This window comes from Pseudonaja textilis, chromosome 1, assembly GCF_049901715.1.
Source record: "Pseudonaja textilis isolate UNSWEBS1 chromosome 1, rPseTex1.2, whole genome shotgun sequence".
NCBI lineage: Eukaryota > Metazoa > Chordata > Lepidosauria > Squamata > Elapidae > Pseudonaja > Pseudonaja textilis.
The window spans coordinates 183,127,407-183,144,872 of record NC_141990.1 but is presented as its reverse complement, the minus strand read 5'-3'; the positions used below and the strand labels follow the sequence as shown (position 1 = coordinate 183,144,872).

General features: G+C 40.0%; 1 protein-coding gene across 2 annotated transcripts in view; it reads right to left on the bottom strand.

The window, feature by feature from the left end:
* CWC22 (CWC22 spliceosome associated protein) overlaps nt 1-16,759 on the bottom strand; it is a 44,355-nt gene extending 27,596 nt beyond the window's left edge. The window contains exons 1-8 of one of the 2 annotated variants that reach the window (XM_026696966.2): nt 16,623-16,759; nt 13,210-13,331; nt 11,373-11,440; nt 7,133-7,249; nt 6,328-6,567; nt 5,583-5,711; nt 2,806-2,974; nt 1,586-1,639 (exon numbers count right to left, since the gene is read on the bottom strand). In XM_026696966.2, the coding sequence (XP_026552751.2) occupies nt 1,586-1,639; nt 2,806-2,974; nt 5,583-5,711; nt 6,328-6,567; nt 7,133-7,249; nt 11,373-11,440; nt 13,210-13,215 (783 nt within the window). In that variant the 5' untranslated portion in view covers nt 13,216-13,331; nt 16,623-16,759. Of the gene's footprint in view, nt 1-1,585; nt 1,640-2,805; nt 2,975-5,582; nt 5,712-6,327; nt 6,568-7,132; nt 7,250-11,372; nt 11,441-13,209; nt 13,332-16,349 lie in introns of both variants that reach the window. The other variant, XM_087919879.1, reaches the window with a different exon arrangement.
* Between the last annotated feature and the right edge of the window lie 707 nt (nt 16,760-17,466).

The following is a 17,466-nucleotide window of genomic DNA, read 5'->3' as shown; positions in this document are numbered from 1 at the left end:
CAGATAAAGGAGGCTTCCCCCAGCGACTTGCAACTTTTCCTTCCAGTTTCCCCATTGACTTTCTGTGGAAGCTGGAAGGAAAGGTTACAAATGGCAATCACATGATCACATGGCACAACAACTGATTTTTAACTGTGAAGCAGTTGCTAAGGCGCCCAGATTGCAATCGCATGATCACAAGGCTGCTGGGACAGCCAGAACTTCGAGGATCACTCATAACCATCATTCATTCAGCACCTTTGATAATTTCAAACGTTCACTGAATGAATGGTTGTAAGTTGAGACCTTCCTGTAACTTTTATGACCAGTCCTCATACTTATAATTTACACCAGGAGTGTGAAACTGAAGGCCCACGAACCAAATCTGCCCTATGGGGTGCTTAAATCTGGCTCATGGGGAGGGCCTGGAAATAGCAAAGGACCGGTCCACGGTGCTTCTGGCAGCCAAAACAGGGCATGGGGAGACCCTCCCCCATACCCTGTTTTGGCTGGCAGAGTGCTGGAGGAGGCCGTTCAGACAAAAAATGAGGCACAGGGCCTTGCATAGCCCCCTGCGCCTCATTTTGGCCAGCAGGGTGCTGCAGGAGGCGTCCGTCCCATTCCCCCCCACCCCGGCGCATGGCCTGTGAAGGAGAATGCTGATCTGTCCCTCAAAGAAATCTAATTTGACACCTCTGATTTAAAGCATCCCCGCAGTCAGTGAGTGAGATCAGGGTGCTTCATAATCAGCAGCTGTTTATGATCATCGCAATTTCTATGGTTGCATCACCACCATTTGGTGTGCTTTACTACCAGCTTCTGACAAACAGAATTAACGGAGAAACCGGCAGTAAAATCACAAGTTGTGGTCACATGGTGTGTCTCTTAATGACCAAGGCAGAGGTGAGGTTGGGAGCCTATCCAGGTCACATGATGTCTCATTTAACAACTGCATTACTTAGGGAAAGCTTATATATAATAAACAATTACTTATTTCTGAGAAAGTCCTAATTCTGTGATATTAGTAGGTAAACGTGCATTGACTTTACTACCTTAAAAATGAGATTGCCGTCTCAAATATAAATGTTAGAATGTATGACTGATTCTTCAATCATTTCATTAGGAAAGCTACCTAAATATGTATGACGACTGAGTGCAGAAAGCATAATGCTTGCATCTCACTAATAGCAATAGCACTTAAACTTATATACCGCTTCACAGTGCTTTACAGCCCTCTCTAAGCAGTTTAGAGAGTCAGCATATTTCCCTCAACAATGTGGCTCCTCATTTTACCGACCTGAAAAGGATGGAACACTGAGTCAACCTTGAGCCGGTCAGGATCAAACTCCTGGCAGGGGGCAGAATTAGCTTGTAATGCTGTATTCTAACCGCTGCGTGACCACAGCTCTTAATTGTCTATTGTGGTTCTAAATTGTGGTTCTGATTCTGACATGATTCAGGTTGAGTTTAGCATATTACAAGTAATCTGGACAGACAAGGAGCTACAAAACATCAATAGATAACAATTCCTCATTTTTTTGGTTCCTATGGAAAGATTATAAGTATCAAAAGCTAGACTATGATGAACCTACTACAAATAACTTACCACATTCTGATTCATAAGATGTGCAACAAACTTGGAAGCTGTCAGGCACTGTTGCTGTAAAACAAAACACAAAAACATATATTATTCTAAATTGCTTTATTTTTCTATAATTATGCCAGGGTGAACAACCTACTGAAGCATGAGAAATATTATGCCACACATAATGTTTGGGGAAACTGCAAGGTCATGAAGCGAGTAAAGCCACGTTGTGGATATATAGGACTAGTTTATCTGGAATATATTTGGGGGGGATTTCTTTGGTTTTTTAATTGCAACCTGACTTTAAGTCTTATATCCATTTTCATGTATTTAATATTTCAAAATTATGAGAAATCACACTGTCATTCTTGAGCAAGACAGAGGAGACTGGATAGGACACAGAGAGGGAGTTTATGGGCTACAAGTTGTTCATGCTAGCATGGGTGGATTCAAGTGGCTCACAGAAGTATATAACATTTTACAATTTAAAAAAAGAGACATTGCCTATCCCTTACTAGTTTTATTGGAAAAGAGACAAAAAAATAATATCAAATGAAAAAGTGGGATCAAGTTAGTGGGCCTACTTGAACTATGATTTAATTTACAATCGGTTTAGAAATTGTATTGCACAATTGTGGCTTAATAACTACACAATGTTATGGCTTGGCTCAAAAACTTTAACAAGCCATAATATGGTTTGTCTGTTTTTTGTTTATGTACAACAATGTAAAAAATAAAGCGTTTTTATAAGCCAGTTCTTATACAACTGTCACTTCACTGTTATGCTACGGAACTGCAAGTATTTGCTTCTGTTTAATATGGATTTGTTCTTTATATTCTGGATGATTTGATCTTTTTTGTTCTTAGTCTTTACAATGGCAAAAAAATACAATATATTCAGACACAAAGAGAGCAATACTTTGCAGTCTTGCATATGTTTGCAACCATTTAAAAAATTAACCGAATGTACTAAATCAATACTTTTTCAATTTTGTTGCACATAAAGCATTTTGTTTTTATATTAAAATACTTTGAATTTCAATTGATATTTACTCCTGTAAAAATTAATATTATATGGCCTGTTCTTCTCTGTGATCTCCTCATACATACCTTGCACCCATTAATACACTAATGAGGAAATAAGTTTGATTTGAGCATATTTCCCTAAGGTAGTTCAAAAGATAAAGAATTTAATAGACTTAACCTTATTCAATTAACCTCCCCAATGGCTTTTTCCATACCTTATCATTTCTTCTGTATCCTTTACGAAAATTTAAAATGAGTCTTTTCAGAATCAATTCCCCAATATTTGGAAATTTGGAATTGATAATGGCTACAACTGCTGCATATACATGAGTGAAGATGGGGGAAGCATTCTGAGCTTGCAAAATTGATCTTGCTAGTAATCCCCTATAAATGAGAAGAGAGACATAAAGACCCTTTAAAAAAAAACAGAATTTAATCTAAGTTTAAATGCAGACAACAAAGCATGTGGAAATGAACTTCCTTACTGCTCCCAGCTCCTTAAAAGGCTTTCAAAGAGATTTAAGTCTCATCAGATTGATAGACTTCCCTGTATGGATATTCCATCTGCCCCACCAGTCTACCCAATCAGCAAGCAGCTCTGACTCTCTGAAATATATTTTGGTGTGTGTGTGTGTGTGTGTGTGTGTGTGTGTGTGTGGTGGTGGGGAAGAGAATCTGAAGGGGCTGCACTGGGAAGAAGTAGGTAAAGAAATCCATTTTTGCTACTACAACTTAATGCATCTAAATTCAGACTTCATCTTTTTCCAGGCTCCCTTAAATTATATGACATGATAGATTGAAGACGATCATTGGCTTTTCTCCATCACACTGTATTATTACAAAACTATCATATCGCCTAACATACAATATTCACTATGACAATTTTAGATTTTTCATCTGGGCTACTATTCTTCACGCTGTAAGTTTATATTGTGATATTACACATTAATTTCCAATAGTGTCTCAGAAAGGAATAACTAACACTTAATTCCAGGCAAAATGATAAAGAAACTTCATTACAAATATCTCCCAAATCCTGCTCTCTTCTATGTCAATGTTGTCAACATGTCTCTCAAGCCTGAAATTAAACTATGTATAATATGTCATTGACCTATTTCATTCATGTCTCCATTTAGCAGCACGGGTTTCTATCAAACCTATTGTATTTTTGAGTCTTACAGTTCTAGTGGAGACCAAATGGAGTTATACTACTGGAAACAATATGTAATGCCATTCCATCAGACAAAATAGATTCAAAACATTTCAAATTAAATACAGGTAGTCCTCGACTTACAACAGTTCATTTAGTAACCATTCAAAGTTACAACAGCACTGAAAAAGTGACTTGTGATGGTTTTTCACACCTATGACCGATGCAACATTCTCATGGTCATGTGATCAAAATTTGGATGCTTGGCAACTGACTCGTACTGTGACAATTGCAGTGTCTCTGTATCACGTGATCACCTTTTGCGACCTTTCACAAGCAAAATCAATGGAGAGTCACTTTACAACCACGTTACTAACTTAACAACTGCAGTGCTTCACCTAAAAACTGTGGCAAGAAAGGTCGCATAATGGGTCAAAATCCACTTAACCAATGTTTCACTCGGAAACCGAAATGTTGGGAGTTCAATTATAGATGTAAGTTGAGACCATCTGTATAATTAAAGTAACAACTTACTACCCTTGTAATTTTCAGAATAATGATAACTCTGCTACCTACATCCATTAGGAAGAATAGCATAACTACAGCCCATATAGAGAAAGTTTATCAGTGCAAGCCAAAAGTCATTAATGTACAAGGTTCATCAATGCACTAAAATAGAGAAGTAAATTAAGTTCAACAAGTATATTTTGCCTCCTAATGCAGATATAAAGATACTTCCTGGTAATCTGTGTTTTAATTAAGCACTTAGAAGAAGCATGACAGGATATTTGTGGATTAGGAATCCATCAGAGGCTGCTACTTACTCCTGCCTCAAAGAAGAACACTGACAGAAAACTCATTTTCCCAACAGCTTATCAGGACTGAAAAACCAGCAAGAGGGTAAATGGATTGTTATGTAACATGAACAAACTGCCATGAAACACAAGCTTTATTTTTATTCAGTCACTCTACTAATGCAATAAATGGAAAAGCTCAAGAACCTAATCAGACAGATTTCATCACTTTTTACAGTATTTGAATACCATAAGATTGCAAAATGGAATCCAGTGCACAAAAGAACACTTAAGAATTAAAATAAATACATCCAAAACTGTTTGATTTTTGAGCACTACAGTTAGAAGGCAGTCATAATTCTTTCATCTCCATTCAAACTAGTTTGTGGTCATGGATCAGAAAATAGCCATTGTAATATAGCAGAACTCCAGTTAATATCTTTTTTTTTTAAGAGCTGGCTTTAAAAAAAAAACCCATTATAGAAGTCACGGTGTATGCTTTAAAGTTAACTTGATATCTGAATTAGAATCCCACAAAATGTATAAAACATCTTGACTTCAAAAGAATTTGCGAAGGACAAATCTTCAATTTACGGTATCTGCAAACTTGCACAAATTTTTAGCAAGCCATTCTTATTTTAAAATAAACATATCAGCTTGACTTAAGCAGGAGCCTTTATAAATACATTGTAGAGTATTTTTAACAAGAAGCCCAGATCTATGGGTTGTGCAAAAAACCTAAAATGTGTTTTCTTCAAACTCTGAGCAAACCCATTAAGTTAACAGGAATTCTGCAATGACACAGTGAAGACTCGGAACACCTTTAAATTAAATCTGCAGAGATGTTAAGAGGGTTTTTACAGGGTGAATGAGGCCGTTCTAGTCTCCCCATTGTCTTTTCCCTCTTTACCTTCAGCCACGACCCAGGTCACAATGTGGCATGTCCCACATTTTCTCTATCCCTAATATTGTTTCATATACATCCATCAATATTAACACATGTTTAAACCGAGCAGAAAGGATTGCTCTGTACATATTTCATGCTTACCTGCCTCTCACAATGTTTTCTTGAAGAAGTTCAGTTATAATATTGGCAATGTTTGAAACGTTCACTTTGTTGATCAAACCATTGATGGATTTCTTCAGTGCTTCCCAGCTCATTCTTTGATAGGCTAGGCTGTTTTTCAAAATATACAAATTTACTAATGAGCAAAAAGCAAAGAACTAGAGCAAAAGGGACAGTCAGCTGGAGCATTAAACATAGTGACACATCTCTCAGTTCAGTTTTACAAACGCAAAATACGTTAAGAAGAGTTACTACAGCAAGCAACATTATTACGAATGCTAAACAATGATTTATGCTTTGCAAAAAAGGGTATTATCAACTATGGTCAACAAAATCAGGAAGGACAATTCGAGCTTCAGATTTTATTTCACCCAGCAGAAAAATTTGGCCTTCTCATTAAGAAACGATATTTATTCCAATGCAAAACTGTCACAATAATGATGACTCAGCCATCTGAGCATGAAAAATTGAGACCAAACTCCAATCTTTGAAGCTTTTTCTAAATAAAGTTGCAGCAGTCTTGCTTTCACATAATTAGGATTTTTCTGACATCAGTCATGTCAACTTGCACCTTGCACCTACTCGTGCTTCTATTCCTTTATTATTTGAGCATAGCATTTAAAAATCTAATTTCTGTTAAAAAACTTTCAGTTAATTTAAAATTTAACAATTTAATTTAATGTATTTAATTTAATATAATGTATAATTTTAAAAAATTCTGGTATACCTGTTTTTATCAGTTATTTGTGCCTGCATCATCCTGAGCTTTGCTGGAGGAATGTATGCACCTCCAGTACGGGTAAGGATTGGATCCACTTCCTCTTTCTTTTTCTTTGGAGGGGGTTCCTCACGTAAAAGAGAGCCCTGTACTCCTGACTTCTCCGAATCATTTTTTCTATCAGGTGATCGGGACTTCCTGTACTTCTTCCAATCAGATTCTCTCTCCCTCTCCTGTCTTTCTCTCCTTCTGAAATTTAAAAAAAACCCCTACATATTACATGTTCAAAGTACAAAAGAAAGAAAAAGTAAAATTTAAATATGACGCCTATAGATTCAGATTCAACTTTAGTGTCATTGCACATGAACACAGGCAACAAAATGCAGTTAGCATCTAATCAGAAGTGCAAAACAGCAATGAAGTATAAATATATATATACAGATATACCAAAAGAAAAATTAACTCTATATGGATATACAGAATATCTATGAATATACAGAATATATGTCTATGGAAGGAATATATACGACTGGACAGAGTGTTTATGAACATATTGAATCTAAGTATAATGCACAGAGAGTTTATACAAGATATGTTGTATATTATCAAGGAAAGTATCGGGGGGGGGGGATAGACGAGTTGAGGAGTTCAATAAGGAGACCGCTGTATGGTAGAAGCTGGTCCTTAGTTACCATTCACCAGTTCTAGGACCTATTTTAAGCAAAATCCAAATTGACGCACTCTATAAAAGCTTACAAAATACCACCAGCAGTTAACACAAAGTTCAGAATTTTTAGAAACATTTGTTATTCACCTTGGTTCTGGGTATCTGTCATCATAAAGTCCCCTTCCCGAATGTTCTCTGTCAGATCTTCTGTGTTCCAAATGGCCTTTGCTTTGCGGTGATTGAGACCTTTTACGCTCCATGAACCTATTCATGGATTAAGAGCAAAACTTGATTAGCAATTATCTGTTAAACACATCACAGAAATATGTGGAGAGGCCAGTTTGGTGTAGTGGTTAAGGCACCAGGCTGCAAATTAGGAAACAGTGAATATAGGTAGTCCTTGACTTACAACATTTCATTTAGTGACCAAAGATACAACGGCACCACAAAAAGTGACATGATTTTTTTTTTACACCTATGACCGTTGCAACATCCCCATAGTCATGTGATTTGCATTTGGATGCTTGACAACTGGTTCATATTTATGATGGTTTACAGTGTCCCAAGCTCATGTGATTCCCTTATGTGACTTTCGGACAAGCAAAGTCAACAGGGAAGCCAAATTTACTTAACAGGCGTGTAACTAACTTAACAGCTGCAGGGATTCACTTAACAAATGTGGCAAGAAAAGTTGTAAAGTAGAGCAAATCTCAACAAGTTTTTCACTTAACAACATATATTGTGGTCGTAAGTCAAGTATTACCTGTATATTCCTGCCTTAGGCACAAAGCCAGCTTGCCAGTCACCTTTCTCAGTCCTAGGAAGAAGGAACTGGCAAGCCTACTTCCCCAAAAGTGCTGCTAGACAGTTACAAGGAGACAATGCTGACCCGCAGGCATAAATAAATAAATAAATAAATATATAATGGATTATGTAACTTTGGAAAGTGAATCGTGGGTTTCAAATGTTCCTCAGCTGTCAACTTTGTATTGCACAAAACTTTACTTTGTATGCAAAAATAATAAGAAAAAATATTGATATAATTTGCAGTAATTAAACAAGTCTCGGTGTCTATGTATGTCCTTCAGTTACTCCTTGGTTCATCAGTTTTACAAGATTTACATCATAAATCTTGAACTTAATCCATCCTTTCCTTCTCATCCTTTCTATTGCTACCCCAATTCTTTCAAAACAGGTATCATTTTGATTATGACAGTGAAAGAAGCAAAGGAATAAACAACATTCATAACTGGATATTCATATTCAATATATCTGATGTTCATATACGTAACATATTTCCATGGTTTCTGTACAAATATTTGGAAATGGGACTTGAAGGGAGCAGAATCCTAATGAGGCACCAGATCAGAATAGGCAGAATAGGAAATGTATTCACAACATAATAGATTGATTTCCATCCTTTCAATTGGCTCCACTTCTAATTGTGTAAGTCTGAAGAAGATTCTATGTGAACTCAGCTACGTTCACTTAGCATTTCTCTACAACTGGAATATACTTAGAACAGCAGAATTTTCTGCTGAGAAGATAAAGAAACCAATATCCATGGGAACACTGGGAAAATGGTTAGTGCACCTTTAAAAGGTATAAATCTTGGATTGGAGGTGTCAATTTAATAACAGCAACATAAGAAAATAAGCTAGAGACAGAAACACCTGTAAAAATACCTACCGTGTTTCTTACAAAATAAGGCTGGGCCTTATTTTTTTTTGACCCCCGAAAAAACGGCTAGGCTGTCTTTTCGGGGGTGACTTATTTCCCCCCCTTGCAACCTCAGGTGGGCGGGCAGTGACAGCTTGGATGTTGACCTTGGCATTGGTGGGGCATTTCGTATCGGGAGACCTTCCGCCACCGTTGCTTTCCCTTCTCCCTTGCTGCCGCGGCGTTTAGAGCAACGCCGTGGCGTTTGGCACAGCCACGTGCGGCCAGCCAGGGCTTCTCCCTGAAACCAGAGCCCAGTGGAGACACTCGGCTTCAGGCGCTCCTGTCGCCACCTTCCCTTTGCCTTTGAGGTAAAGCCAATTATTTTAAAAATGACGCCCTACTATAACAAAGCCTCCCCTGCCCAAGAGGGCAGCCCAACCCCACGTGGGGAGGCAAATCTCCCGGGGCCGCAGCGCAGGATCGGCCCACCTCAGGAGAAGCGCCCAGTCACCATCCCTGCCTGGCGCCAGGCAGGGCGCAAAGAGCTTCGCTTGGGGCGTCCAGCGCAGCTGACAGGTGGGCCCTCCTTCCCGGCAGCAGAGCTCTCACCAAGGCAGCGAGCGCCTCCCGCCGGACCCTCTGCTCATGCCACCAGGGTCACGCCAGAGCCGTATGGGTTGGGCAGAGCCAGGAAAGCGAGCCGCAGAGCCAGGAAAGCGTGCGCGCCCGCCTGCCAAGCAAAAGAGCCAGGCTGACCTGAACTTGGCTTCCTTCTCAAATCCCTCCAGCACGAACCTGAAGGGGCCACCGGGAGAGGCTGCCCGAGGGAGTGATAGCACCCACCCATCCACGGACAGGGAGTCGAGGTGATGGCAGCGCTGCTTTCCTGACCGGCGGAGAGAGCCCGAAGCTGCCCGTCCTTTTTACCCCTCGCCCAGCCCGTCCCCATGCATCTCCAAATGCGCCGGCAGTTCCAAACGCTGCAGCAGAATGGGCATCAGGCAGAGGCACTAACTCGGCGGGGCTCAGCTCAGAGGAGGACGTGGCGCAGGCTATCGCCTTGCCTCCCTGTCCATGGATGGGTGGGGACTATCACTGCCTTGGGCGGCCTCTCCTGTTGGCCCCTTCGGGTTCGCGCTGGAGGGACTTGGGAAGGAAGCCAAGCTCAGGTTGGCCCGGCTCTTTTGCTTGGCAGGTGGGCGCGCACCCGCAGCTTGCTTTCCCGGCTCTGCACAGCCCGCACAGCTCTGGCGCAGCCCTGGTGGGATGAGCGGAGGGTCCAGTGGGGAGGTGCTCGCTGCCTTGGTGAGAGCTCCGCTGCTGGGCAGGAGGGCCTGCCTATGAGCTGTGCTGGGCGCCCCAGGAGAAGCTCTTCGCGCTCTGCACAGCGCCAGGCAGGGATGGCGGCTGGGTGCTTCTCCCGGGGTGGGCAGATCCTGCGCTGCGGCCCCGGGAGATTTGCCTCCCCACATGGGGTTGGGCTGCCCTCTTGGGCAGGGGAGAGGCTTTGTCGTACCGTTAGTAGGGTGTCGTTTTTAAAAGAATTGGCTTTGCCTTTGAAGGCGAAGGGAAGGCAGCAACAGGAGCACCTGAAGCCGAGTGTCTCTGCTGGGCTCCGGTTGCAGGGAGGAGCCCTGGCTGGCTGCGCGTTGCTGTGTCAGACGCCGCGGCGTTGCTCTAAACGCCGCGGCAACAAGGGAGAAGGGAGAGCAACGGTGGAGGAAGGTCTCCTGATACGAAGTGCCCCACCAATGCCAAAGTCAACGCAGGCAGCACTATATCCGGGTATGCAACAAAACTACTTCCTAACGGCAAGCCCCCCCCACCATTGCCCCCCACTTCGCATGTTTAATATAGGCCTTAATTTGGAGGGAGGGACTTAATTTGATTTTATGCTAATAAAACATGCTGGGCCTTCCTATTGGTGGAGGCCGTATTGTTGAAGAAACATGGTATTGATGAAGTATCTAATAAAGCTCATGGCAGATAATCTGGTATGTATATAGTGCATGTGTGCGAGAAAGACATACATGTCCATCAACCAAATTACATACAATTATAGCATTGTTGTTTTGCATCCTTCTTTGATCAGAAGACCCAAAACTGATGCTGTCAATTTATGAAGTTGTCTTGGTTCTCTAGATCTGAGTGAAAGAAATATCCCCCCTCTACGTACCTCTTTTCTATCAAATATCAAAACTGTCTGAAAGGGAGGCAAATCTAGGTTTAAAATGATTCCTATCCCAAAACATTATTAGAATAAAAAGATGACGTATTTCCACTACCAGATTCTCAGCTAATCAAAAATGACTAATCCTTGCAGGTAAACTGAGTATTACCACTTCTGCTAACAATCAGTTTGTCATATTTACTACTTGCCTAAAATACCATTGTAGAAATGCTTTTTAACTGGTAGGCGAATTCTCAAATCTTAAAATACTTTAAATCTATTTTAAGATAGGTATGTGGCCAGCCAGGAACTGGGCCGTGCAAGCAAGTGAAGCCACATCCATGCACATGCAGGACCCAAGCAGCATACGAAACCACACACATGCCTGATCTATGGAAAAACCACCCTCCACAAAACCAGTCCCTGGTACCCAAAAGGTTGGGGGGCCACTGTTTTAAAATATTAAAGAAATCCTCTCCCCTCCCATCTCCCCATTACAATCTATTATTATTTCTAGTGAGTTTTTACTGCATTCCTTATAAAAAGACATTTTACCTGTCTTCTGGGGAGGCACTTCTCTGGCGAGTATGGTAAGCTTCCTTCCTTTCACAGCTAGATCCAGACTTTAAAACATAAGTTATTTAAATTATACATAATATTCTTAAGAGAACTGAAATGCAAAATACACTCACAAAGAACTAATATGACTGTTTTTCATGTATATGCAATCCCATACTGTACCTGTGATCCTTACAAAATGTGCTAATATTGCACCAGCTATTTTAAACCAGCCTTGCCCTCTTTTGGAAAAATCTATATCTTTCTATTATTGTATTACACTTTATTTTAATACATTCTATTATAAATTGATTTGAGATTATTTAATGGTAAGTAGCATAATAATGTAATAAATGTTACTGTGTTAAATTTTATACTGTTTGTTTTTACTTCATTTTATTATTCTAGTTTATGGATTGTAACCAACTCTGATTCCTTAAGGTAACAGCCAGGCTACAAATATTTTAATAAACAAAACACAATACTTGACATAAAACATCAGTAAAATTTGCAGTTAGCCAACTACCAAGTAGTAACAACTATATAACTGTTCTCAATAAAGTATTTATTACATAATAGAGATTGTAACGCATAATATGAGTAAGTAAACATTTCTTCTCAGATAAAATTTAGTGTTTGGGCTTCAATCATACTTCCGTAGACTCAAATTGCCTTCCACATAAGCACTTCAGAAACATCTATAAACATTGAGAGAATTGGTGTCAGTTAAGGGGATAGACTGGGAACTGGGAGTTGTAGTCCTCTTTAGGCTTATACAGTTGCAGAATACATGCTTTTCATGCAAAAAGTCCCAAGTTAAATTCCTACAGTTGTCAGATACCATTGAAAAAATGTTGATTGAAACCCCTTACAGTCCCTGCCAGTCGTCATAGATAAACATGGTTTGACCTAGCATACACCTCCTCCAAAATCCTAGTCACAGGTTACTGCTTGTGAAAGAGTACCAGCAATAATTACTCACATGCCCTCTCTTTAAATTTAAGTTTTCATGATATAATGAAAATAACAATAGAAGTACAACGACTATGGCAAAATGAAGCAAAGATAGTGTCAACAGTTATATGTGCCTTAGGTGCAATTCCAAAATCTCTGCAGCATCATCTGGACATCTCTTGCATTGCCAAAATCACCACTGGTCAATTGCAAAAAGCAGCTTTACTTGGAATAGCATACTTAGCAATAGCATTTAGACTTATATACCGCTTTATAGTGCTTTATGGCCCTCTCTAAGACATTTAGAGTCAGCAGATTGCCTCCAACAATCTGGGTCCCCATTTTACTGACCTTGGCAGGATGGAAGGCTGAGTCAACCTTGAGCCGGTCAGGATCAAACTGCTGGCAGTCGGCAGTTAGCCTGCAATAATGCATTCTAACCACTGTGCCACCATGGATCTACATCCCATGACAATAACTTTAACACCATCAAACAACATCTGCCTATCCCAGTCCTCGGGAAGGACTTCATAGATGGATAAAAAAAGCCAGATCCAGTCTAAACAACTGGTTGACTGTACAACCAACCATAATATATTAAATGTATATGCCACCTGACTCTCAATGATTCTGGTCAGTTTACAAATTGTAAAAAGCATCTTAAAACAATAAGAATATGCAAAACACAAAGCAAAGAACGAAAGTTGGCAGAGAAAATAATTGTTGCTGATGGGAACAAAGGAAGAAAAGGGGTGTCAATCTTCCTCATCAAAAGCCTGGGCAAAAAGCTGCACATTCAGAACCCCCAAAATATCAATGAGGTAGATTTGCTGAATTCATCAAATGTATAATTTAATATTAAATTTTAAAAAATACTTACATTCATTTCTGCTACTCTTCATTCCCTCTTATTCTTCCACTTTAAAACTCTGAATTTCCAATGTAAGCGTTCCAAAATCAATGTGGATTATTACTGTTATTCTTACAGCAAAAATAATTCATCTATAGAGAAAACAAATGAGGTTTCTGGTATTGTTAAGGCAAAAAACAAAGCAGCCATAAACTAATATTGCTGTCAACAATTATCTGCTTTTCAGTTAATTAATTTGACTCCTTAATCTATACGTATCTGAGCTTTCAAAGCATAGTTCTCATAAAGCATGTTAATATACAAGATTTTGCTCATAAATCAGGGGTCCCCAACTCCTGGTCCATGGACTGGCCTTGGTCCACAGCATGCCAGAAATCAGGCCACACAAACAAATGAAGCCCCATCTGCTGGATGCAGGCAGTACGTGAAACCACACCCTCTCCAGTCCACGGAAAAACTGCTCTCCGTGGAAGGGGTCTCTGGTGCCCAAAAGGTTGGGGGCCACTGTCATACATGATTGATAAATAAGAGAACAATGTGTGTAAAACACAAAAAAAACCCTCCATTTTTGCGTGAGTTTTAATTCTGCACTAATAAGAAATGATATGTGAACATAGCGAGCTCTTTCCAGCTGAATGCAATGGCTTGTTGCTTTGTTTTTACTGCCTACTCAAACCAATACGTGTGCCGTACATGCACTATTTGGTTAGTGTTTTTTTGCATCTCTTAGATTTTTTACATTTTGTTAATTATTACTGCTAAGGTGTACTTTCCCCCGCTTAATAAATCTGTATGCTGAAAAGGATGTGAGAATGAAGCACGGCGGTAATAACGTTTCAAGTGGAGAAAGAAAAGCTTTATTGACTGAAGAAAGCTTGAAATTCTCAGTGGTTTGAAAAGAAACAAAAGAACATGTGACACTGTGCAGGTTTCTGCTTAAATGAAGAGACACCATGGGCAATCAGAAGAAATGTTAATAATATAAAAGCCAGGGGTTTTTTTTAAAGAACAAGTGTAGAAAGTCTTATTATAACAAGACAAAGAATTTGAAGAAATAGAACATCTGTTAAATGTTTCGATTGAAGATCAGATAATGAAGATATCAGGGGCAAATTTTCTCACAAGAAATGAGAAGCCACTAACAAGGGTGTTTGGTGGCTTCCACCTGATTTCATACGTGATTTGAAAGGCTTTGCTGCTATAAAAGATCTGCCCAAAATAAAGGCAAATTGTATTGCTCTCACAAAGCAAGCTGGGGTCAACAAAGTAGAAGAGGATGACTGACTTAGTTCTAAGTTGTTTCAGTCCCATCAGCACAGAACTTTCAAGAAAAGATCTGCAACACTTGCTGTTCATGGCCAAGAGGAAAGTAAAGAAGAAAAGTCCAGCAAGCCAGTACAGGTAGTCCTCAACTTACAACGGTTCATTTAGTGACTGTTCAAAATTACAATGGCACTGAAAAAAGTGACTTATAACTGTTTCTCACACTTATGACAGCTGCAGCATCCCCATGGTCACATGATTAAAATCTGGTTGCTTGGCAACTGACTCATATTTATGATGGTTGCAGTGTCCCAGGGTCATGTAATCCATTTTAGCGACCTTGTGACAAGCAAAGTCAATGGGGAAATCAGATTCTCTTAACGACCATGCTATTAATTTAACAAGTGCAGTGATTCACTTAAATTGTGGCAGGAAAAGTTGTAAAATGGAGCAACACTCGCTGAACAAATCTCTCACTTAGCAACATAAATTATGGGTTCGATTGTGGTCATAAGTCGAAGACTACCTGTATAAAATCTTTTTTTTTTTTAATCCTCCAAAACAGTCAGTGCTGAATTTTTTTTTTTAGAAAAAATGGAAATGGCTAAAAGATAAATAATTATAATGCTGAAAGGAACAGAATAGTAGTCACTGGATTTCAATTTTATTTGGAGCCATATAGGCCAGGGCTCGCCAACCTTTTGGATCTCAGGGACCACCAACCTCATAATTTTAAATCCCAGGGACCACTAATATGAATTTTGACTGACGGTGGCTTGCTGATGTTGGTGGGAGAGAGAGAGAGAGAGAGAGAGAGAGAGAGAGAGAGATCTGCTCTAACTTCTCTCTCCCTCTCTCCCCCCCCCACAAACACACGGAGGCAGGGGTGGGATTCAAATTTCATAACCGGTTATGTGGGTGTGGCCAAATTTGTGGGTGTGGTTTGGTGGTCATGTGACTGGCTGGGCATGGCTTGTATGTAAATATCATAAATATTTACATAAATATTGATTTTTTTTTATAAAAAGAGAGCAACTTTTACCCAAAATCAGGCAAAGCAGGCAGGCAGATTGAGTTGCTCATAGAATCACAGATTCACTCAGAGATCTATCTTTCTGCCATTGACTACCTGAGCCTGTACTGAATAATAGAAGCTTGTCCTAAGGAAGGTTTGGTTCTGCTTAAAAGCAGAGCCAAAGATCTAAAGATTAGCTAGAAAGCAAGAAATCCAATGGTTTCCTACTGTCTAACTTAATCTAAATCTCCCCGCACAGCAGAACAGCTGATGGTCAGGGGAAAAAAAAAAAAAGGAAAAATAGCAACTTAGCAGGCAAGTTTGCCAGGTAAGGAGTGAGTGATAGGTAGACAAAAATGCCAAAGCCAGTCTCAATGACTGGCTGACTGTGTAATGATATAATAATAATAATAATAATAATAATAATAATAATAATAATAATAATAATAATAATAATAATAATAACATAACATCACCAAACATCCAGATTTGCCTATCCCAGGTCCTTGGTAAGGACTTTAAAGGTAGACAAAAATGCCAAACCCAGTCTGAACATCTGGCTGACTGTGTGGCGAATAATATTATTAATAATAGAGGAGGAAGATGATGACGATGATCTCTTTTATTCATTAAACATGAAACTCAAGTCAACTGAACATTTAAAAATTTATCACAAATATCACTGACTGGCGCCGTTGTTGTTGTTGTTAGAATTGGCAAGGTTTTTATCGGATCACCTTCTCCATCGAGGACAAGGGAAGCAGAGATACTGGGGCACCAATAGGCAACTCAGCGCACTTCCCACACAGCCTGATTGCAGGCGGGGAAAGGGAGATCGCGTACGACCACGTTCAGACGTGCACACACCTACACGCGTTGCAACAAAGTACCGAATCGCTTCCTACAAGCATCGGTTCTGGGGAGCTGCGGGTGGTTTGGGGAAGTTTCCTCGGATCATCCCGCCAGCCGGGAAACCCAAGCTTCTCCCCACGCTCGTTGGCCCATCGCTCCCGCCCCTGCCCGCCTCCCACACCCCCGGCGATCGACGTGGAGGGCTCAAAGCCGGAGAAGAAGCCAGAGCTCCGGCTGCGAGGAAACGACGTCGGAAAGCCCGCTCCTCGCGCCAGCCGGCCTTGTAACTTACCCGAGCCACCAATTTCCCACCAGAGCATATGCCCGCTTACAGGAATTACGCCACTTCCGCTAATTTGTCCTCCAATTAGAAGCAAGACAAAAGGCGGTACTTCCTCCCCGCACCCACGAATTGTTGCTTATGTTAAGTCCAAGCAGTCAACTTTGGGAAGGAAAGAGTTAAGAGAAATGTGGCCCGAAGAGCGGTTTCTCGCTTACCTAACAGCAGCGTTCTAGGCTATCAAGCACGGATTGACTACATTTCCCAGTGTTCCTTATGTTCGATAAGAGCGTCTATTGCTGTCAAAGAGTGGCAAAGAGTTTTCGGAGAATTTTTATGATGAACTTGAAATAGTAGTACCTGGAGCCTATAAAAATTCAGAATAAGATATCTTTTCCCTCCCATCCCTTCCCATTTTCCTTTCTTCCCTGGCAGAAACATAGGTTTTCTTAATGAATGTATAATACAAGCAGATACCTGATACAGGTTTATCACCAAAGAGAGAGGAGTAATATTTCACTAGTTGAATTTTTTGCACCGTCTAGAAATTACAACCAATATGAAATACCAAATTTAACATATATTGTAAGTGGACAGAATAGTCCATTTTTCATATATTTCTGACAAGATAAAAGAAATGGTTGGCTCAAAGTTTAAGGACAATCAAAATACTGACCTGTTTTTATTAATCCAAAATTCATAAAAAAACTGAAAAGTACACTGGCAATTGAGATCAGGAAAGATGTTACAACACTTGGTTTGTTATATGTTGCCTAATGGAGAATGTCACAGATTTTCAAGTCTGGAACAGGTTTTTTTTTGTGACATTTTAGTCAGTCCTTAAAGGGATTTCAAG